General features: G+C 40.6%; 1 protein-coding gene across 10 annotated transcripts in view; it reads right to left on the bottom strand.

The window, feature by feature from the left end:
- Positions 1-15,573: 15,573 nt before the first annotated feature.
- The window catches only part of LOC129473601 (cytidine monophosphate-N-acetylneuraminic acid hydroxylase), an 87,814-nt gene continuing 80,761 nt past the window's right edge, over positions 15,574-22,626 (bottom strand). For 5 of the 10 annotated variants that reach the window (XM_063632715.1, XM_063632717.1, XM_055264252.2 and 2 more), the window contains exons 13-15: positions 21,519-21,634; positions 19,224-19,320; positions 15,574-15,769 (exon numbers count right to left, since the gene is read on the bottom strand). In XM_063632715.1, the coding sequence (XP_063488785.1) occupies positions 15,731-15,769; positions 19,224-19,320; positions 21,519-21,634 (252 nt within the window). In that variant the 3' untranslated portion in view covers positions 15,574-15,730. Of the gene's footprint in view, positions 15,770-15,815; positions 16,626-19,223; positions 19,321-21,518; positions 21,635-22,626 lie in introns of those variants that run through there. The other 5 variants (XM_063632716.1, XM_063632720.1, XM_055264253.2 and 2 more) reach the window with 1 other exon arrangement.

The following is a 22,626-nucleotide window of genomic DNA, read 5'->3' as shown; positions in this document are numbered from 1 at the left end:
CTAGGATTACAGGCATGCGCCACTACGCTTGGCTAATTTTTGTATTATTAGTAGAGACGGGGTTTCACCATGTTAGGCTGGTCTCGAACTCCTGACCTCAGGTAATCCACCCTCCTTGGCCTCTCAAAGTGCTGGGATTGCAGGTGTGGGCCACCATGCCTGGCCATCTTTATTCTTATTAAACATCCTTCCTTGGAAAAAGAGGATCTATTATTGTGACTTATGCATATTGTCCAAAAATATAATGAGTCACACATCTGAAGTCTGATTGCACTGGGGCAGCCTGCAACATTCAAGGATTTTTCTGATCCCTGTACTCTTGTGTCTTCTGCTAAGAACAGAGATGTATATATTCATGTTAGCATGAGAAAATAGGTTTAAGCCACTTTTAGTAATTGAGATGAATGTTTCATATAAAGGATGGCTAGCAGCCACAATGCCAGGTGGGGAGAAAATGGCCAAATACTTAATATTTGAAATCAAATTACTTCAGCTCTGAATTCTGGGCTCCCCACTGTTGTGGCTCTGGGCATATTACTGAGCCTCCTTGCGCCTTCGTCTGTAAAATGGGTTGAATAATACATATCTTTCAGAGTTGCTATGAGGATTAGAGATAACATATGCAAAACAGCCACATAATGGACACTCAATAAACACTAGTCATTATGACTGTTAAAAAGCTTAGCATGGCCAGGTGCGGTGGCTCACGCCTGTAATCCCAGCACTTTGGGAGGCTGAGGCGGGTGGATCACTAGAGGTCAGGAGTTTGAGACCAGCCTGGCCAACATGATGAAACCCCGTCTCTACTAAAAAATACAAAAATTAGCTGGGCATGGTGGCAGGTGTCTGTAAGCCCAACTACTCAGGAGGCTGAGGCAGGAGAATTGCTTGAACCTGGGAGGCGGAGGTTGCAGGGAGTCGAGATCATGCCATTGCACTCCAGCCTGGGTGACAAGAGTGAGACTCCATCTCAAAAAAAAAAAAAAAACATAGCATATTGACTGAAAGCCAGTAGAAAGCCCAAATGTAAGTCCTTAATACTAATTGAACATTCAGTATTACTGTTTTCTTACCTTTGTAATTTGGATACTTTGGATCATATTTCCAACCCACCACATGTCAGGAGAACCCCTCTGAGTGAAATCCTTTAATACTCTTTAATATCCTAAGAGAGGACAGCATTGTTGACATGACCCATCTCTGAAAGCCCCAAGAATCTGAAACATCCAGGCTGTTCTCGCTGCAGCTGGGAAAATAAAATGTCCACATGTATACTTAAACCCAGACAGTTATTTAATTTTTTTTTTAAGTGTCCTAAGTGGAGAAAAAGCAGCAGATACAGGATGGGGAGGGACAGAATCGTTGTTCAATCATCTGTCCCAATTCCTCCTAAACCAATGCTTGTGTTTTGGGAACTTATCTCCAGGCCTCCTGAGTCCGTCCCCTCCCACCTAGCCACTCTCACGTCTCCAGAAATGCCTTCAGCATTGCAAAGCACAGGTTTTATGGGCACACTGGGAGTACGCTACGAACTTGCAAAGGTCCTGGGGCCAGATGAAATCACCGGAACCACCTTCCCCTACACCCAGGCAGAGGGCACAGGAGAAACCTGCCTCATGTAGAGGAAGACACGAGTGGATTCATGTGGATAATGTGACACTGGGCAGGCTAGTTAACCAGCTCTTTGAGCCTTTGTTTTTTCCTTGACAACATAGGGATAACAAAATCTTTGTATCTTAAAAGAAACAATGCATGTTGTATGCTTAAGAAAGCACCTGATACATCATAAAAGTTGATAAATGCTAGCTGTTATTTCTAAGGATTAACTGAAAATGTCACTGTGTTAGGCAGTATGACCGCAGAATATAAGATGTAGTCCCTCACTTCCAGCGCTTGCAGAGGAGTCAACACTAACTCACCTTAAATGGCCAGCCATCAACTGGAGGCTCAGTTGTGTGGTGTGATGGGGGTTTGGAGAAGGAGAGGTGCAGGCTGGGGAAGCCATGGAGGTAAGCATTGAGGATGGTGGAGGTCTTGACAGATGCAAAGAAAGAAGAAACTTAATGGGAGCTATAACTGGCTCAGAGGAAAGGAGTGCTGTGGAAATGGGGTGTGTGACACTCCAGAAGGAACAGGAGCTGCTGCTCACCTCACCTGATCTACTCTGTCTGAGACCCATGATCTTTTTTTTTTTTTTTTTTTTGAGATGGAGTCTCGCTCTGTCTCCCAGGCTGGAGTGCAGGGGCGCGATCTCGGCTCACTGCAACCTCCACCTCCCGGGTTCACGGCATTCTCCTTCCTCAGCCTCCCGAGTAGCTGGGACTACAGGCGCCCGCCACCACGCCCGGCTAATTTTTTGTATTTTTAGTAGAGACGGGGTTTCACTGTGTTAGCCAGGATAGAGACCCAGGATCTTGTCTCAGTGGCGAGGCAGAGCCCCCTAAAGGAGTCATCTCATCAACCACCACCCAAGGGTTCTTCAAATCCTGAGCCTATAAACACAAGCACAGGAGTTGAAATCAAATCCACACTCTGGAATGAGAATCAGTTGCAGGTTTCCTTACAGTTACTTTGAACATTATACATGATAAACTGTCAATGATACCATGAGTTTTTAGTATGAATTGTTCATTTATTTCCCGTATAAATTGATGAAAACCCTTAGCTGAGTATGGCGATAAGAACGAACTCTGTTCTGATTTGTGTTTCTATTTATCTCTGGCTATCCAGTTCATACCTCCTCTATGTCCAAAGTTATTCTTATTCTACAGGGGACTAAACTCGGATAAATGCTAAAACTAATCATGCATCAAAGAAAATTCTTCATTTTGGTGTAGCACTATAAGTTCAGAGTGTTTTTGCAATTATATCCCTAAGGAGTTTTTACTTTCTGTAATAAGCTTTACAAAATATAAGCCCAGGATGAATTGTTATCCCAGGAAGGATTTCTCCCTTTATTTGCCCAATTTTGTAGTACTGCTCTTTCTCCTTAATCTGGATGCTTTTTCTCCAGTTGCCTCTTTTCTGCCCCAAGTCACTAGTGAGAAATAAGAGTGAAGTTTGGTATTTTGTCCTCTTAATGGGAAAAGTCAATTCCAGATGTGACCCAACCAAGCTCAAAATAGTTCTCTTCTGGGCAGGAACACAAATGCTACATTTCCTAGCATTTGTGGAAATTTCCTAACATTCCTAGGTAATGTTATTGAAGCATGTCTGGCTTCATAAACACTTTGTAAGAAAAAAAAAAGTGTACAGTGATAACATAATAATTTTTAGGCATGTACCATTTTCAGAATTCACTGTAAGTTCCAAAGAGATGCACCAGAGCTGTGGACACTTTAGCTGGTGGGGTTTGGGCAGCTGGGACTCACTGTTGCAATGGTCACAAATGCCCTAATCATTGAGTCCCAAATGTCTAGTTGAACTTAATGCTTAATCACATCTATCTACCCAGAGGGCAACAAAATGTTTGTTCCTGGCTTGCGAGGCCACTGATATTTTCATTTTTTTTTTCCACAGAACTATTGGCCTGAGGCCCCTGGAAACACTGCTTCATTGCTTGGCCTTATAAGAATTTACTTGACCTATTTTGTGAAAGCACATTTACCCCGGTCTTAGAGGTTTTTCATGCAAAAGGGATAAATGAAAATTTTTACTGCTAAGTCTCACTCACCTGAGCCAATCACAGCTACTGAAATGACCAGGTTGGTAAATGCTGTTTTAATGGAAACGGCCTCTCCACAGGTCCAGATTGGGTAGGTCCATGCCTCGAAAATGAAAAATTCTCTTTTTAGCTCCTTAGCTGGATTACTGGGCAGGGCTACCATTTTGTGAGTAGCAGATAATTATTAACGCATGAGGCTCTCTCATTCGGACCGCACCCTTCAATGGCGTGATATCTGTGGTTACACAGAGCAGTCCAGTCCTCCCATCTTGGTTTTTTAATTATGTAAATGAAAGAACAAAACTATCCAACTCCCATCTGCCCACAGGCTGAGGCTGAGGAGGACCCTAAGAACCTACCCCCTACAAGATGGCATTTCAAAGTTAAGGGAGTCTAGCTTTTGTGTACTGAAGGGAATGTTCATTAAGAAATAAATGTCTTAGACATAGGCCCCTTTCCTATTCCTGGTTGGCCTAAAGATGTATAATTTGGAAAAAAAAAAAAAAAAAAGCAGGGCTCGGGGGGTGGCTGGGGAGAAGTGACTTCAAAACCCAAGAAGTAACATTGCTTTGCCTAATAAAGTGAAGTTTGAACTCCTCTGCTTGGCAAATTAGGAAAATATCCCTTCCTTCCTAAAAATGGAGACAACTTTCTGGGAAAATAAACATTTATTGCTCAAAGGTCTGTGGGTTTAAGTCCACCTTCACCTGCATGTTTAGCCATGGGGAGATCTCTAAGACAGCCATACTAAGAGTGTACCTGCCTGCCCTGGATGCCAGGAGGCCTTGAAGTCCAAAGCCAGCAGGGCTCCCTCCCTCTCAGCCATGGACCCCGGGGTCTTGCAGTGATAAAGGTGGTGGCTGATTGCATCTATGAAGCCATTGAGGAATTATTAGTGTAAATATTTCATTTGGAAATGCACTGCCTGGGAACAGGCATGGTCCTAGGATGCGTTCCTATGAGTGGAAGGGGTCTCCTAAATCTTGGGTGAAGAATGCTTGGGTGAGATAGAAAGGAGAGAGAAATTTTTTTTCCCTCTTCCTATAAAGTGGCCTGGATTTGAGAGCAGGAAAGAATGATTAGGAGTTGTGTGCATCCCAAGGCACCCTCCTGTGAAGGGAGCCTTAGAGATGGGTGTGGTAGGGTATACTTGTGGTCCCAGCTACTAGGGAAGGTGAGGTGGGAACATTGATAGAGCCCAGCAGTTTGAGGCCAGCCTGGGAGACATGGTGAGATCTTCCATTTCGGGAGGGGAGAGGGGAGAGGGGAGAGGGCAGGGGTTTTTTCACCAACTAAGAGGAAGTCATACTTAGCATAAAACTTCAATTTTTAACCTTCTGCTCTGTAGTGTCCTTAATTACCCCAAAGCTTCGGTGAAGCGTGCCACACAGCAGCCTGCAAGGCAGTGGGGTAAACAGGAGGCTACATATGGCCCATTTCATAAGGGTGGAGGGGGTATCTGTGTGAAGACCCAAGGGAGAGCTTCCAAGGGACCACTGGGACCCCAGAGGAAGCCCCTCTCTTCCTAGATACATCAAATGAAACAGACTTTTGAAAAGGTGAAAGGCAGCCGCTTTGGTTACTTTGAAGTCCTCATGGAGTCCACAGTTACAGCTTTCAAAGGGGCAAAAAGGAGCTAGTGTGCCGGCCGCAGGGGTTTGACGTGGTCCTCTTCCGCCACCTGTCGACAACATAGGCTCATTGCAGTTTCCTAATGTACCTACTTGCAACTGTTCAAGGTCACATTTTCTCCGTTCAAATTAAAATTGAGTCCACAGGGAAAATACTTATTCTTACAAATCTAGTTTAACTATTTTTTTGGTTCAACTAACCTTGATTTTTAGCGGTTAAAATAATAACATGGCCATGACAAGAAGGCAAAGTTCTGATATCTTTTTTCTTATGTTTGGTTAATGCTTTAGAATATATGGAGGCACTGAATAAGGTTTTCGTTGTTTCTCAGAAAACATTATCACCTTAAAGGTGTGGAAGGCATTTTTGGAAAAGAAAGAGTGCACGAATAACATTTGCAAACAGCAGAGTGGTAGTTTCTGCAGAATTAACATTGTGGAGCACCATGGGAAATATATGTTTAGGTAGAGCACAGAACATTGTCCATGTTACATGGGCCTGACATTCACTGGAAGACTGAGATGCATCAGAACAATTGTTCATATCCTTTGATTCCATAATCCAATTTCAAGAATTTTCTTGCAAGAAAAGAATTTAAAAACATGAAAAATGTGATATGGATGATATTCTTCATAAGATTGTTTAATAGCAATTAAAGAAAAGTTGAAGCTATGGCTCATTCAGAATATGGAATATTATAATTATTTTAACATGTAGTAATATGAAAACATGATGCCAAAGAAGATATAAAATATCTAAGTAAAAATAGAAATATTTAATAAAGCTGGAAAAGAATACTAAAAATATTGTAACTGAGTTACAGTGGTGGAGTTAAGGGTTTACAATGTTATATATACTAATGTTTTTGTTTTTCTAATTCCACAACAAATGTAAGAATGCTTGATAGTAACACATTTAAATGATACAGAAGCATATAGAGTAGGAGGTAGAAGATCCCATTACCTTCCTCTCTTTCTTCTCCCTGTTAATAGATTGGTGTAAGTGCTTCACATCTTTGTCCTTGGAGTTACACACACACACGCACATGCATGCACACTTACACCCACACATGCACATATACATTATATATTATTTACAGGCATACCTCAGAGTTATTGTGGGTTTGATTCCAGACCCCCACAAGAAAACAAGTATCTCAATAAAATGAGTCACACATATTTTTTGGTTTCTCAGTGCATACAAAAGTTATGTTTATACTATACTATAGTCCATTATATGTGCAAGAGCATTATGTCTAAAAACCAATTATATATATTAATTTAAAAAATGGTTCATTGCTAAAAAACATGCTAATGATCATCTGAAGCTTCAGCACGTTGTAATCTTCTTGCTTGTTCAGGGCCTTGCCTCAATGGTGGTAGTTGCTGAAGGCTAGGGTGGCTGGTGCAATTTCTTACAATAAGACAGCAGTGAAGTTTGCCACATCAATTGACTCTTGTTTTCACAGAGGATTTCTCTGTAGCATGTGATACTCTTTGATAGCCTTTTGATCACAGTAGAATTTCTTTCAAAATTGGAGTCAATCCTTTCAAATCCTGCCACTGTTTTTTTAACTAAGTTTATGTTATATTCTAAATCCTTTGTTGTCATTGGACAATGTTTACAGCCTCTTTACCAGGAGTAGATTCCACCTCAAGAAACCATTTTCCTTGCTCATCCATAAGAAACAACTCCTCATCTGTTAAAGTTTTATCATGAGATTGCAGCAAGTCAGTCACATCTTCAGGATTTACTACTAATTCTAGTTCTTTTGCTATTTCAACCACACCGCAGTTGAAATACACTGTGGTGTGTATTTCATACACTTCAGTTACTTCATACACTGAAGTCTTGAACCCCTCAAAGTCATCCAAGAGAGTTGGAATCAACTTCTTCCAAACTCCTGTTAATGTTGATATTTCTTACCTCCTCCCCATGAATCAAAGATGTTCTTGGTAGCATCTAGAAAGGTGAATGCTTTCAGAAGGTTTTAAATTTACTTTGCCCAGGTCCATGAGAGGAATTACTGTCAATGGCAGTTATGGCCTTATGAAATGTATTTGTTAAATAATCAGGCTTAAAAGTTAAAATTACTTCTTGATCCATGGGCTGCAGAATGGATGTTGTGTTTGCAGGCATGAAATCTTAATCTTCTTCTATATCTCCATCACAGCACCAGAGTGACTTGGCACATTGTCAACGAACAATAATATTTAGAAAGAAATAATTTTTTTCTGAGTAGCAGGTCTCAACAGTGGGCTTAAAATGTTTAGTAACGTATACTGAAAACAAGTGTGTTACCTGAAAACAGGCTTTGTTGTTCCATTGATAGAGGACAGGCAGAATAATGTGACATAATTCTTAAGGGCTCTAGGTTCTTAGAATGGTAGATAAGCATTGGTACCAACTTAAAATCACCAGCTGCATTAGCCCTGAGCAAAAGATTCACATTGTACTTCGAAGCCAGGCATTGACTTCTCCTCTCTAGCTATCAAAGTCCTAGTTGGCATCTTCTTCCAATAGAAGGCTGTTTCATCTATATTGAAAATCTATTGTTTAGCATAGCGACTTTCATCAATGATCCTAACTAGATCTTCAGGATAACTTGCTACAGTTTCTACACCAGCACTTACTGCTTCGCCTTGCACTTTTTTTTTTCAGCAAAATTTTGTTTAATTTTTTTAATTTCAATAGGTTTTTGGGTAACAGGTGGTGTTTGATTACATGAATAAGTTCTTCAGTGGTTTCTGAGATTTTGGTGCACCCATTCACTCGAGCAGTGTACACTGTATCCAGTGTGTAGTGTTTTGTCCCTCACCCTCCTCCCACCCTTTCCCCGAGTCTCCAAGGTCCATTTTATCATTCTTACGCCTTTGCATTCTCATAGCTTAGCTCCCACTTATAAGCGAGATCATACGATGTTTGGTTTTCCATTCTCGAGTTGCTTCACTTAGAATAATGGTCTCCAATTTCATCCAGGTTGCTGTGAATGCCACTATTTCATTTCTTTTTATTTATTTTTTTATTATACTTTAAGTTCTACGGTACATGTGCAGAACGTGCAGGTCATGCCATAGTGGTTTGCTGCACCCATCAACCCATCATCTACATTAGGTATTTCTCCTAATGCTATCCCTCCCCTAGCCAACCATCCCACAACAGGCCCTAGTGTGTGATGTTCCCTTCCCTGTGTCCATATGTTCTCATTGTTCTACTCCCACTTATGAGTGAGAACATGTAGTGTTTGGTTTTCTGTTCTTGTGTTAGTTTGCTGAAAATGATGGTTTCTAGCTTCATCCATGTCACTACAAAGGACATGAACTCATCATTTTTTATGGCTGCATAGTATTCCATGGTGTATATGTGCCACATTTTCTTTATCCAGTCTATCATTGATGGGGATTTGGGTTGGTTCCAAGCCTTTGCTATTGTGAACAGTGCTACAGTAAACATACGTGTGCATGTGTCTTTATAGTAGAATCATTTATAATCCTTTGGGTATATACCCAGTAATAGGATTGCTGGGTCAAATGGTATTTCTAGTTCTAGATCCTCAACCACAAAGGTTGAACTAATTTACACTCCCACCAACAGTGTAAAAGCATTTCTATTTCCCTACATCCTCTCCAGCATCTGTTGTTTCCTGACATTTTAATGATCGCCATTCTAACTGGCATGAGATAGTATCTCATTGTGGTTTTGATGTGCATTTCTCTAATGACCAGTGATAATGAGCTTTTTTTCATGTTCATGGGCCACGTTAATGTCTTCTTTTGAGAAGTGTCTGTTCATATCCTTCACCCACTTTTTGATGGGGTTGTTTTTTTCTTGTAAATTTGTTTAAGTTCTTTGTAGATTCTGGATATTAGCCGTTTGTCAGATGGATAGATTGCAAAAATTTTCTCCCATTCTGTAGGTTGCATGTTCACTCTGATGATAGTTTCTTTTGCTGTGCAGAAGCTCTTTAGCTTAATTAGATCCCATTTTTCGAATTTGGCTTTTGGTGTTTTAGTCATGAAGTCTTTGCCCCTGCCTACATCCTGAATGATATTGCCTAGGTTTTCTTCTAGGGTTTTTATGGTTTTAGGTCCTATGTTTTAAGTCTTTAATCCATCTTGAGTTAATTTTTATATAAGGTGTAAGGAAGGGTCCACCTTGCACTTTTATGTTGTGGAGACTGCGTCTTTCCTTAAACCTCGTGAACCAACTTCTGCTAGCTTCAAACTTTTCTTCTGCAACTTTCTCGCCTCTCTCAACCTTCATAGATTTAATAAAGTTAGGACTTTGCTCTGGATTAGGTTTTGGCTTAAGGGAATGTTGTGGCTGGGTCGATCTTCTGTCCAGACCACTAGAACTTTCTCTGTATCAGCAGTAAGGCTGTTCTGTTTTCTTATGTGTGTGTTCACTGGAGTAGCACTTTTAATTTCCTTCAAGAACTTTTCTTTTGCATTCATAACTTGCCTAACTCTTTGGTGCAAGAGGCCTAACTTTTGGCTTATCTTGGCTTTCAACATGCCTTCCTCACTAAACTTAATCATTTCTAGCTGTGGATTTAAAGTGAGAGACATGTGACTCCTCTTCCTTTCACTTGAATACTTACAGGCCATTGTAGGGATCTTAACTGGCCTAATTTCAATAGTCTCACATCTCAGGGAATAAAGAGGCCAGAGGGAAGAGAGGAAGATGGAGGAACAGCATGTGGGTGGAGAATTCAGAACACACACAATATTTATTAAGTTTTCTGTCTTATAAGGGTTTGTGGTGCCCCAAAACAATTGGAATAGTAACATGAAAGATCACTGATCACAGATCACAATAGCAGATATGATAATAATGAAAACATTTGAAATATGAGAATTATCAAAATGTAACACAGAGACATGAGGTGAGCCCCTGGTGCTGGGAAAATGGCTTGATAAACTTGCTCAGTGCATAGTTGCCACAAACCTTCAATTCACACACACACACAAAATGTACTATCTGTGAAGTACAATAAAGCATAATAAAACAAGTTGTGCCTGTAAGTGCTATTTAAACATAAGTGATATTTTTATAACTTGGGTTCTTTTTAAATGTGCGTTGTATGTCTTTCTGGATCAATAAACATAGAGCTACCTCATTGTTTTTAACCACTACATATTAATATAATGTGATTTACTCTAATATATTTATTTCTTAATTGATAGATGCTTATTTCTTCTAAGCTCTAAAATGATACATAATTTTGCCAGTGCCCTCTCTTGTACATTTATCTCAGTGCATCATATTAGTAAATTAAGCTTCTTTTCATTTATTCATAGGTCATTTGTATTTCCTTAATTTTCTCTTAACTCCTGGGTTCAAGTGATCCTGCCATCTCAGCCTCCCGAGTAGCTAGGATTACAGGCCTGCACCACCATGCTTGGTTAGTTTTTTTTTTTGTCAGTTTTTCTTTCAAAGCAAAATTGTGTTCCATGAAAAAAGATGGCCAGTGTAGTTCATGGCTCAATAACGTAGGCTCCTTCCCTCGGGACAGCCATCACACTTGAGTACGGAGCGGAAGTGCTGTGCTCACTCTTCCTATAAAACATGTACTCAAGATCCTTACTAAATTTATACATTTAATAAAATCAGTGCTTTCTCTCTCTCTCTCTTTTTTTTTTTTTTTTTTTTTTTTTAGACGGAGTCTCCCTCTGTCGCCCAGGCTGGAGTGCAGTGGCGCGGTCTTGGCTCACTGCAAGCTCCGCCTCCTGGGTTCAGGCCATTCTCCTCCTCAGCCTCGTGAGTAGCTGGGACTACAGGCGCCGACCACCACGCCCAGCTAATTTTTTTGTATTTTTAGTAGAGACGGGGTTTCACCGTGTTAGCCAGGATGGCCTCGATCTCCTGACCTCGTGATCCACCCGCCTCGGCCTCCCAAAGTGCTGGGATTACAGGCGTGAGCCACCACGCTCGGCAAAATCAGTGCTTTTTCTTGCATCATCATGGATGTTAAATAAAACAAACTTTTTTTTTTTTTAACTGTAAGCACCTAATACAATGACTGTTAGCATGGTTTGATGCCTCTACCTCCGTCCAGAAAAAGGTGTCAGCACTTATACACACTACAACGTAAGGGTCAACAAGTGGAGGAAATGGCAAAAAAATTTAGTATTATTTTGAAAATAGTTCTGACCTCAAGGACTTTGTAAAAGGGTCTTGGGACCTCCATGGGTCTGTGATCATCACTTTAAAGAATTGCTTCAGGCTGGGCGCGGTGGCTTATGCCTGTAATCTCAGCACTTTGAGGGGCCGAGGCGGGTGGATCACAAGGTCAGGAGTTTGAGACCAGCCTGACCGATATGGTGACCCCCTGTGTCTACTAAAAATACAAAAGCCAGGCATGGTGGCGGGTGCTTATAATCCCAGCTACTCAGGAGGCTGAGGCAGGAGAATCACTTGAGTCTGGGAGGCGGAGCTTGCAGTGAGCCAAGATTAGGCCACTGCACTCCAGCCTGGGCAACAGCGTGAGACTCCATCTCAAAAAAAAAAAAAAAGAATTGCTTCAGTGGAGAATTCCGTGGTATGAATATACCACAATTTAATCTTCTCCTGACGAGTATTTGGGGGTGCTTCCAGGTTTCTATTAGAAAAAGGGATGCTGTGAACATTCTTACAGATAACGTGTGTTTTTGTGAATACATGTGTACATTTTTGTTGGGTATATACTGACGAAGGGGATTATGGAGTCACAGATTTCATGTATGTTCACTTTAGGAGTGCCTGATGATTAACCAAAGGGATTGTACTAATTTATACTCCCACCAGCAGAGTATGAGACTTCCTGTGGCTCCACATCCTCGGCGACACTTGAAGTTGCCTTTTTCGTGTCAGCCATTCTGGTAGATGGGTAGTGGTGTCTCAGCGGAGTTTTAATTTGCCTTTCCCCAATGAGTAATTAATTTTAGCATCTTTTCAAAGCTTCTTTTGTGAGTGCTTCAAAATTTTCTATTACTATATTATTGGTCTTTTAAATTCGTAAGAGCCACTCTGTGGCTTACCTTTTTATTTTCTTAATATCATTCTTAGTGAATAGGTTAATAGGTTAATAGTAGCTTATGAATAGGTTATTAAGAGCTTAATAGGTTATTTTGAAATTTACATATCATAAAATTTACCCTTTTAGATGTACAGTGCTATGAGTTTTGTCAAATGCATAGAGTTGTGTATCCTCCACCACCATCGAGATATAGAACGGTTCCATCCCCTGCAAAATTTTACTCATGTTGCTCATTCATAGTAACTGCCTCTCCCTCCCACTAAACTCTGGCAACCACTGATTTGTTCTCCATCTATATATTTGTATTTTGAGTCTGGCTTCTTTCATGTGGTGTAACGCATTCAAGATTCATTCACGTTGCATGTGTCAACAGTTTATTCCTTTTAATTATGAAATAGTATGCCATTGTATAGATGCACTACCTTTTGTTTAGCCATGTGCCAGTTGACAGGTATTTGAATTGTTTCCAGTTCAGGAGTAATTCTGAATCAAGCTGCTGCAAACATTAAGTTTTTTTGTGAACATATTTCCATTTCTCTTGGGTAAACAGCTGAGAATGAGCCATGAATAGAGTTTGTATTTACTGTAGTCTAATTGTTCAATTTTTTTCTCTTGATGGTTAGTGCTTGTGTTCTGTTTAAGAAATCTTGTCAGCAAGGTCACAAAGATATTTCCATATATCATCATCTGGAAGTTTTATTGTTTTGCTTTTCACATTTAGATCTGTAATTCACCTCACACTGATTCCTTGTTTCTGTTATAACATAGGGGTCAAGGCTCCCAGCATATGATATCCAATTCAACTAGCACATTTATTTAAAAGACTGCACCTTCTCCAGTGATCTGCAGTACCATCTTTGTCTTAAAGGAAGTCTCCATGTTTGCCCGAGTTTTTGTGCTTTCCATTATGTTATACTGATCTATTTGTCTCCCTTGAGCCACTACCCTACTGTCAAATTACTATGTTTTGTTATCCTGTAGAACATATGCCATCTTTTTCTATTCCTCCCTCTCCACCTCCTTGTCTCCTTCTTCCTATCCTCCTTATTCCTCATCTTCTTTAAAGAGTGCCTTGGTGACTCTTGAAATTTTCTATTGCTATGTAAATTTTAGAAACTGCCTCTCAATTTCCATAAAACAAATACCTGTTGAAAGGCTTAAAACTTGTTGGGTAAATTTGACATTTAAAAAATATTGAGTCTTGGCAGGGCATGGTGGCCCACACCTGTAATCCCAGCACTTTGGGAGGCCCAGGTGGGCAGATCATCTAAGGTCAAGAGTTCGAGACCAGCTTTGCCAACATGGTGAAACCCCGTCTCTATTAAATATACAAAAATTATCTGGGTGTGGTGGTGGGCACCTGCAATCCCAGCTACTCAGGAGGCTGAGGTAGGAGAATTGCTTGAAGCCTGGAGGTGGAGGCTGCAGAGAGCTGAGATCGGGCCACTGTACTCCAGCCTGGGTGGCAGAGCAAGACTCTGTCTCAAAAAAAAAAATTAAAAAAAATGAGTCTTCTAGTTCATTAGCATGACATGTCCCTCTATTATGTCTTTGATATTTAGGTTTTATCTCAATATTGTTTTGTAGCTTTTGTTTAGAGATAGTGCACATACTTTATTAGATTTATTCCTAGGTATTTGGTATTTTGATGCTGTTATAAAAGGTATCTTTAAAATTTTATTTTCTGTTGATCACTGATATTAGTTTTCTGTATATTGACCTTATATCAGAAACCTTGCTAAACATTATTTCTACTTATCTGTAGAATGTTTTGAATTTTCTGTGTTCACAAGAATGTTGTCTGCAACTAATCTATTTTTTTTTTTTTTTTTTTTTTGAGACAGAGTCTTGCTCTGTCGCCCAGGCCGGAGTGCAGTGGCGTGATCTCGGCTCACTGCAAGCTCCGCCTCCCGGGTTCAAGCGATTCTCCTGCCTCAGCCTCCCGAGTAGCTGGGACTACAGGTGCCCGCCACCACACCCAGCTAATTTTTTGTATTTTTAGTAGAGACGGGGTTTCACCATGTTAGCCAGGATGGTCTCGATCTCTTGACCTCGTGATCCCCCCGCCTCGGCCTCCCAAAGTGCTATTTCTTCTAATAATTACACTTCGTATTTCTTGCCTTATTGCACTGACTAGAATTTTCATTATATTGCAAAGAAGTGTTGATGGCTGGTCTCCTTGAAATACTGCCAATCTGGGCAGGTTTAAACATCTCACTGCTAAAATATTTGCTGTAGTGTTTCTTTCAGAGAAAGATCTTTTCTATTCCTGGTTACTATGAATTTCTTTATTCACTTAAGTTCACGAATGGCTATTAAAGCATTTATCAAATTTTTTATACATAAATTGACATTATCCTATACAATTTCTTCTATTTATTTATAATCAGGGTCTTACTCTGTTGCCCAGGCTGAGTGCAGTGGCACGAACGTGACTCACTGAAGCCTCCACCTCCTGGGCTCAAATGATCTTCCTGCCTCAGCCTTCTGAGTAGCTGAGATTACAGGTGCATGCCATGATGAACAGCTAATTAAAAAAAAATTTTTTTTGTAGAGTCTTACTATGTTGGCCAGGCTGGTCTGAAGTTGCTGGTCTCAAACTCCTGCACTCAAGTGATCCTCCCACCTCATCCTCCCAAAGTCCTGGGATTACAGGCATGAGCCACCATGCCCAGACTAAAATTTCTCCTTTATTCGGTTAATGTGGTTGATTTTCACATGTGAAACTAACTTTGCATTGAGACTAAAGCCAACTGAATTGTAATAAATTATCCTTTTTATAAATTGCTAGGTTGGATTTGTTGATACTTTGTTTGGAATTTTGCATCTATGATCATTTCTGAAATTGTCCTGAAATTTTTGTTTCCCCGCATGCTCTTGTCACATGTTGGTGTCAATATTTTTGCTTCAAAAAACAAGTCAGGGGACCAGATGTGGTGGCAGCACCCAAGAGCTAGCAGCTTCCCTGGCACTCTTTAGGGTGACTTCACACTAGGAGTGTGTCAACCATGAGACATCTCCCAGTAAATGGCTTTGAGCAAATTTTGAGGCATTCAGTTTCTTGGCCTTTTCTGGAATTGGCGGGTGTCTGTGGAGGAAAATCAGTCCGTAATGCCAAGATTATCGTACCTTTGAGTTTCCTTCCTCTTCTGATCTTGGTAGCAGTGGAAGTGGTAGAAATTGGTCAGACCCTGGGTATATTCTGAAGATGAAGGTGACAATTTGTTGACAGAGTGGATGTGAGAGCCAAGTAGAAAGATGATTTCATGGTTTTTTATTTAAGTAATGGAAGTGAGACATGAGATACTGGAGATGGGGAGAGAGCAGGAGATGTGGGGTATATGCGAGAGGAGTGCAAAGGGAAGTGAGGACATAGGAGCTGATATCAGGTCAGTGAATTGGTGGTCCTGGTGATGTCAAGGAACTGGTGGTATCAGGAGATCAGAAGGAGAGAACTGGAAAGATAGCAGGAGAATAAAGATAGACTTAGTATGAGAAAAATTCATATTTTAAAATAATCTTTTATTTGCTCACCATAGACATTCTGACCTACATTACATTGATATACATTATATTTTCAGTGAAAACTGAATAATTTACCACACAGTATAAATCACAAAATGTAATTCCTGAATTTCTAGCATTATTGTTATGCATGTGAGCGGTTAACCAGAATAATCAAACATCATTGATGTTAATCTAAGTGAGAAGTTGGTAATAAACACTTCTAATTATGAATCTAGAAATTTCAGGAGACAAATTCCACCATTGAATTCTTGTATCTTCAGAATCAGACCTAGCATATATAATCAGAAAATAGATTTTGAAGTTCAAATCAGTGGTGTGTGTGTGTGTTGGAAATGTCAACATGTAAAACAGAATTCTAGTTAACAATCACATTTTCCTAAGAAAAAATTTGCGTCTTAATCATATGAATATCATGAAAACAGACCATTTCCTGTTTTCACTGTAGTCTTGGATGTTTTTCTCTTCCTGTTTCCTCTGTGACTGATTCCTATCTACTACAGTTATGCTTTATTTTCCACAGAGAATTTGTTCCTATTGGGTTCATTGGTTCTTTTTGTAGAGAACTGTGGATGGAACAAGTAAAATGTTTTTGATCTGGCTATGTAGTGATCCACAAATGTAAGCTATATGCGCAAATCACAAAGGCAACGTGGAATTATCCACTGCTGACGTCATAAAGCATAGCCTCTTTGCTGTAAGCTTCCTGGGTTCAAGATGTAATGATAAATTTTCATTTTGCATCAGATCAGTGAATTCTTGAAATTTTCATGTGGTTTTGCATTCCTGTGAAATGAAGATATTGTTAACGAACAACAGTATGAGTCTCATTTCAATGCCTTTTCATTTTCTTACTGCACTGGGGCAAATTTTTATTCTTATTTAGTTCAAGGTCTATAATGCTTTAAGATAAGCGAGAATCTAAAACTGGAATGTGAACTGGAATATGACCCTCCTCCCAAGTCTTAAGGATTTACCAACTGACTGTGGGCCACATGGTATTCCTGTTTATTTCATGGGGCTGATATGGTCAACATCTATTGTTCACTTACCATGGCATGTCACTTTTCTAGACATGCCTTATACTATGACATAACCCTGTGAGGTAAGTGCTATTATTACTCATTTTACAGATGGAAATCTGGAACACAAAGAGATCCAATAATTTGCCCAACGTCATATGGTAGGTGACAGAGCTGGAATTTTAACTCAAAAGGTCAGACTCCAAGTCTCCTTGAGACAGCAATGTCCAAATGCACACAGTGATCTCTTGATTTCTCTTGCCTTCATCTCTGCTCCACTTCATTCACCCACTTATACAGAAACATCTTTAACTTGTCTTCTTTCAAAACTGCTCCATCTCTAAGACCTTGGACTTGTTGCTCTATCTGCTGCCTCCTTATCTTTTATTCCTGTTGCTTTTTCACAACGGCTAAACCTGCTCAGCATCTGCATTGAGCCCTCTTAACTCTCCTTATTCTCCCAGTTCCCACTCATGCCCCTTTCCTGGTTTCCCTTACTTCGGTGCCATATGAGGAAGACTTGCCATTGCATGAATTCACCTTGTATTTTTCCACCTTTTAACCTCCCCCACTCTGTCTGGAATATTCTTCCTCTCTCTCTGTTTTAGCTTGTTTAAAACTTTTCCCAATCTTTAAGCCAATCCCCTACCCCTTACTCCTCAAATGCTATCTCTCTACAATGTTCTTCTTGGTCATCTCAAAACCTCACATGCAATCCTTCTTTCCTCAGTATTCCTGACACTCAGTTTGTACAACAAATACAGTGCTCATGAGAGTCTACCTTGTAATAAAGTTGCATGTGGATTTCCTTAGCATCCCTTCTAGCTTATAACTTAGAAGTTCTAGCCCAGTGCTTTATGCTAGATTAGAGTATGGAACAAATAACTTTACAACTGGAAAGGATGTAAAAGATATTCTAATTCAAACCTTAATTTTACTGCTAAAGACATTGAAGCCTATTTTAAGAGGCAAGTCATGCTGACAATGGGAAAGAGAAATTCACTTGTACCTTCCTTCCTTGAATTCATATTAGGAATAAAACCATACGTGTGCTCAGCACTGTGCTAGGCACTAGGGCTACCCAGGTGACAGTTCCTACTTTTAAGAATCTCAGTATCTACTGGGAAAAACAATTAATAGATTATTATAACACAATGGGATGGGATAGCTGTTTGTGGAATAAATAAATGCATGAGTCAACGAGTTTACTATCTTTGCAGTCATATGCTCCCTTCAATCAGAAGCATGAGGAGACAGGTTTTTTTTTTTTTTTTTTTTTTTAAGACAAGAGTTTCCCTCTGTGGCCCAGGCTGGAGTGCAGTGGCACAATCTTGGCTCACTGCAACCTCCGCCTCCCCGGCTCAAGTGATTCTCATGCCTCAGCTTCCGAAGTACCTTGGACTATAGGCACCCACCACCATACCTGGCTAATTTTTGTATTTTTAGTAGAGACGGGGTTTCACCATGTTGGCCAGGCTGGTCTCAAACTCCTGACCTCAAGTGATCTGCCCACCTTAGCCTCCCAAGTGCTGGGATTACAGGCATGAGCCACTGCACACAGCTGAGACAGGTTTTATAATTTACTTAATAAAATCATATCTCAGGCTGCAGGAAAGGAATGTCAAATCTGATTTGTGCCAGGCAAGTTCATCGTCATTAGTCCAAAAGAGGAGAGAGGTCTGTTGGAAATGAGGAGGTGCTGCTTTCCATTTCACCCTCGGTTTTTAGTTTGTCTCTCTTCAGCTTTTGTTGCTGCTTTCCCTCGTGTGCTCAGGATTATGTTTTAAACACTCACAACCTGGACGATTTTGGTTTTACTTATTGGCTGTACGTTTACCTCAACCAGGCCAAAGGTTCTATGGACTCTGGACTGGATGCACTATTGATTTAGTTTTTTTGGTGGGGGTGGGGGGATGGACTTTTGCTCTTGTCTCCCAGGCTGGAGTGCAATGGCATAATCTCGGCTCACTACAACCTCCGCCTCCCTTGTTCAAGCAATTCTCCTGCCTCAGCCTCTTGAGTAGCTGTGATTGTAAGCAAGCACCACCATGCCTGGCTAATTTTTGCATTTTTAGTAGAGACGTGGTTTCACCATGTTGGCCAGGTGGGTCTTGAACTTCTGACCTCAGGTGATCCACCCGCCTCGGCCTCCCGAAGTGCTGGGATTACAGGCATGAGCCCCCGCGCCTAGCCTGTTTATTTACTTTTAAAAACGCTTGAATGTTCTTGGAATGTTAGCTGTTCTCAGTCCCCCAAAAGTCAGGGTTTCTGTCAGGCAAGGTGTCTGCTTAATTTAGGTGTCAAAGAGAGTGTCACGGGATACACGGTAGGATGGCTCCCAAACCTACAGGATATTCCTTACTTGCAAAATCCCAGGCCCATTCTGCTCACAGCACGTCAGGAATGACTTCCAGTTGGGTGGCGTGAGGGGGAGTTTTATTTGAAAATGATTCCAAAACCTGTAAGAGAGATAAAGCATGGGAATGTGCTCTGGAAACTTCCATGCCTGTTCGTTTGCCAGGATCTATTTGGTACCTGGCACTCTGTCCTCCCTAAGATATAGTGTTTCTGTACTGTTCCAGCTGTTGATGTAGCTCAGAACTTTCAGGATGTTGAATACAGATAGTCCCTCGAACGAGATTTTGTCTCATTTTTATTGTACTATGATGTTCCTTGCTTTAAGGAATCCTTATATATGAAAATCTACATCTATATCTTGTACACAAAAGCAATAGAATCTAGTTATTAGTGAAGGTACAGGTAAAGGTATTCTCTCATACATTACTTTTGGAAAGGTGAACTGGCTTCCCAAAGAACGATTTGGCAGAGGGCACTAAAAGCCTAGACACTGTATTCATGGAATCCAGCAGCCCCGCTCCTAAGAATTTAACTTACAGAAGTCACTATGAATGTGTGCAAGACACATCCACATGATTATTTGCCATTGTTTCAAATAGTGAAAAGTTAGAAATGACTTAAAGGTCAAAGAGGTTAAATAAAGTGCTAATATAGGTATGTGGTATCAGGTAAGCAGGCATTAAAAATGATGTAGGAAAATATAATACTGTGGAAAATCGCTTTGATAAACACACAGGTAGAAAAGTATGTATGGTATATGTGCTTGGAAGCAAAAAAAGAAAGATTAGCTAGACACCAAAATATCGATTATTATTTCTGGGTAGTGGTATTATTTGTAGTTTTAATTTTTCATTTTAAAATATTTTTTCAAATTTTTGACAGTGGATATGTATTATTTTTATAACCAGAAGAATGTTTAGTAAATTCACAAATCCCATTTTCAGAGGAACAAGATAAAGTGGACTGTGACTGCTTCCCAATATTCATGATGACATCTTATATTTGTGACCCTTGTTACCAAAACACAATAGAAAAAGATAGAGTTTAGTGATTTCCAAGATGGAATTATTGTCTTAAGAAAAAAAATCCCCAAGATCCCCTCAAAAGTTGCCAGATTCCTTTCTTTCTAGAACAAGAGTTAGGTATATGATCCGTTGAAAATGAAAAAAACTTGGAATGTCTTACAGCTGTTAAAAGATTTGAGGTTGACCTGGATGTCCCAATATGGGAGGCTATCTAAAATATATTGATGAGTAAAAAATGCAAGTTGCAGAACATCTGTACTAGGATTTCATTTAAAAACAATAGCAACATCCCAAAGGTGGCGTGTGCTTTGCCAAAATTAAAAAAAAAATAAAAACAATGGCAACAATAACACTCCCTCACTACCAACTATGTGGGACATCTTATTGAAAACAAATATATTTAGAGAAATGTTGCTATGTCCAGAAACAGGCCTGGGAGGATATACACTGAGCTATTATCAAAGCTTACCATAAGAGTGGGTGGAGGGAAGGTCAGGAGACAGAGTTTCCGGAGAGGTGCTTGGTGGGGTTACTTCCTTTTTATTTTATATAGCTTCACATTTTTAAACTTTTTCATATCATTTAAAAACATTCAAAAGGAAGTAAAAAAGAAATTTTAATAAACGCCTCTGCTTGCAAGCTCAGAGTACAAACTTTTGCTTATATATTTTAAATAATTAGAATTTTAAAATTTCTGCATTTTTTTCAGAGGATCTGTAGTAATGAGAAAAAGTACTCTTTGGTGATTATTTTGCAAATATAAAAATGGCAAATTGCCCTTTCTGAATTTCAGTGCAAATATTCTAACTATGATCCTAAAGACTTAAACAGTTTTGAAGTGCAGGCAGACAGAAACTCAGTGGGCCATTCCCTTAAACCAACTAGCCCACCAAATTCATGCTCAGAGTTGGGCACAGACAAAAATGTGATGCAGGAATTCACTAATTCAGTGACCATGTCTTTGCCACACAAATACTCATTCTTGTCTTGGCCAACATGCCCTTTCCCTCTTATGATGTATTTCTCTTTCTTATACCAAAACCCACGTCCAGAAGGGTGCAATAACACATTCACATGAATGCGTAAATGACTCTTTAATGTTATACCTTCCTAACCAGATTTGCTTTTTAACAAACTAACAAAGGAATGAAGCTCTAAAGGTGGAATCTCACATATTAGTCAGAATCTGGGGGCTTAGGCAGTCACTGACTGCTTATGCATATCCACAGCGTCCTCAGCAATGGACTGGTGGCGCTAGGTGCTTCCAGACTTACAGGTGATGGTATATGTCAGGATCCCGCTGGATCCGTGTTTGGAATCCTATATACAACTCGTCCCAGAGTAGACCATTCTTCACCACGTGTCTGATGACATCCACCCGGCTATGGATCTGAAATAGACATGGAACCACTAGCAGGGGCAACCCAGGAAGCAGAGTATGGATCCCTCCTGTCCCTGGGAGGAGCAGCTGCCCATGATGGCAGAGGCACCGAGAGCCAAGGAGAAGAGTCTCTGGGAGCAGATATCACAGGCTGAGGAGAAAAGGAAAGATGCTAAGTGCAGCAGGGCTCGAAAGAAGGAAAACAGGAAATGGATTAAGAGCAGGGGGAGCATCTGGCTGAGAGCACAGACTGCAGATTGCTGGGTTCAAATCCAGACTCTAGCTGTATGATCTTGGTCACCGTTCTGTGCCTTGGCTTTCTCATCTATAAAACGAAGACAATAATAGAACATTCCTCATAGGATTGTTGTGAGGATGTATACAAAATACTTAAAACAGGCCGGGCGCGGTGGCTCATGCCTGTAATCCCAGCACTTTGGGAGGCCGAGGCGGGTGGATCACGGGGTCAGGAGATCGAGACCATCCTGGCTAGCACAGTGAAACCCCGTCTCTACTAAAAATACAAAAAATTAGCTGGACGCGGTGGCAGGCGCCTGTAGTCCCAGCTACCACTCGGGAGGCTGAAGCGGGAGAATGGCGTGAACCTGGGAGGCGGAGCTTGCAGTGAGCGGAGATCGCGCCACTGCACTCCAGCCTGGGCGACAGAGCGAGACTCCGCCTCAAAAAAAAAGAAAAAGAAAAGCCTGGCACATAGTAAGCACTCAAGAAATCTTTGCTGTCATCGTCATTCTAAACGCCGAGTGTTCAAGTATCCACCTGAACATTCAAAGGCTTTAAAGCAGAGCCTGGAAGCTCACAACAGTCTATAGTTTCTGGCCTGTCACAGAAGAGGATTACTTTAAATCAAGTGGTCAAGATCCTTATCCTTAAGGAAGCCCAACTTTTAAACTGTTGAAGAGCCAAAGCAGCACAGGATTAGGAGACAAGCAGAGGTGGTCTTGAGTCTCCGCCCTGCACTTACTAATTACGTGACCTTAAGC

The sequence above is a fragment of the Symphalangus syndactylus genome, chromosome 23 (genome assembly GCF_028878055.3).
Source record: "Symphalangus syndactylus isolate Jambi chromosome 23, NHGRI_mSymSyn1-v2.1_pri, whole genome shotgun sequence".
Classification (NCBI taxonomy): Eukaryota; Metazoa; Chordata; class Mammalia; order Primates; family Hylobatidae; genus Symphalangus; species Symphalangus syndactylus.
This window is presented reverse-complemented; position numbering and strand designations above follow the sequence as displayed.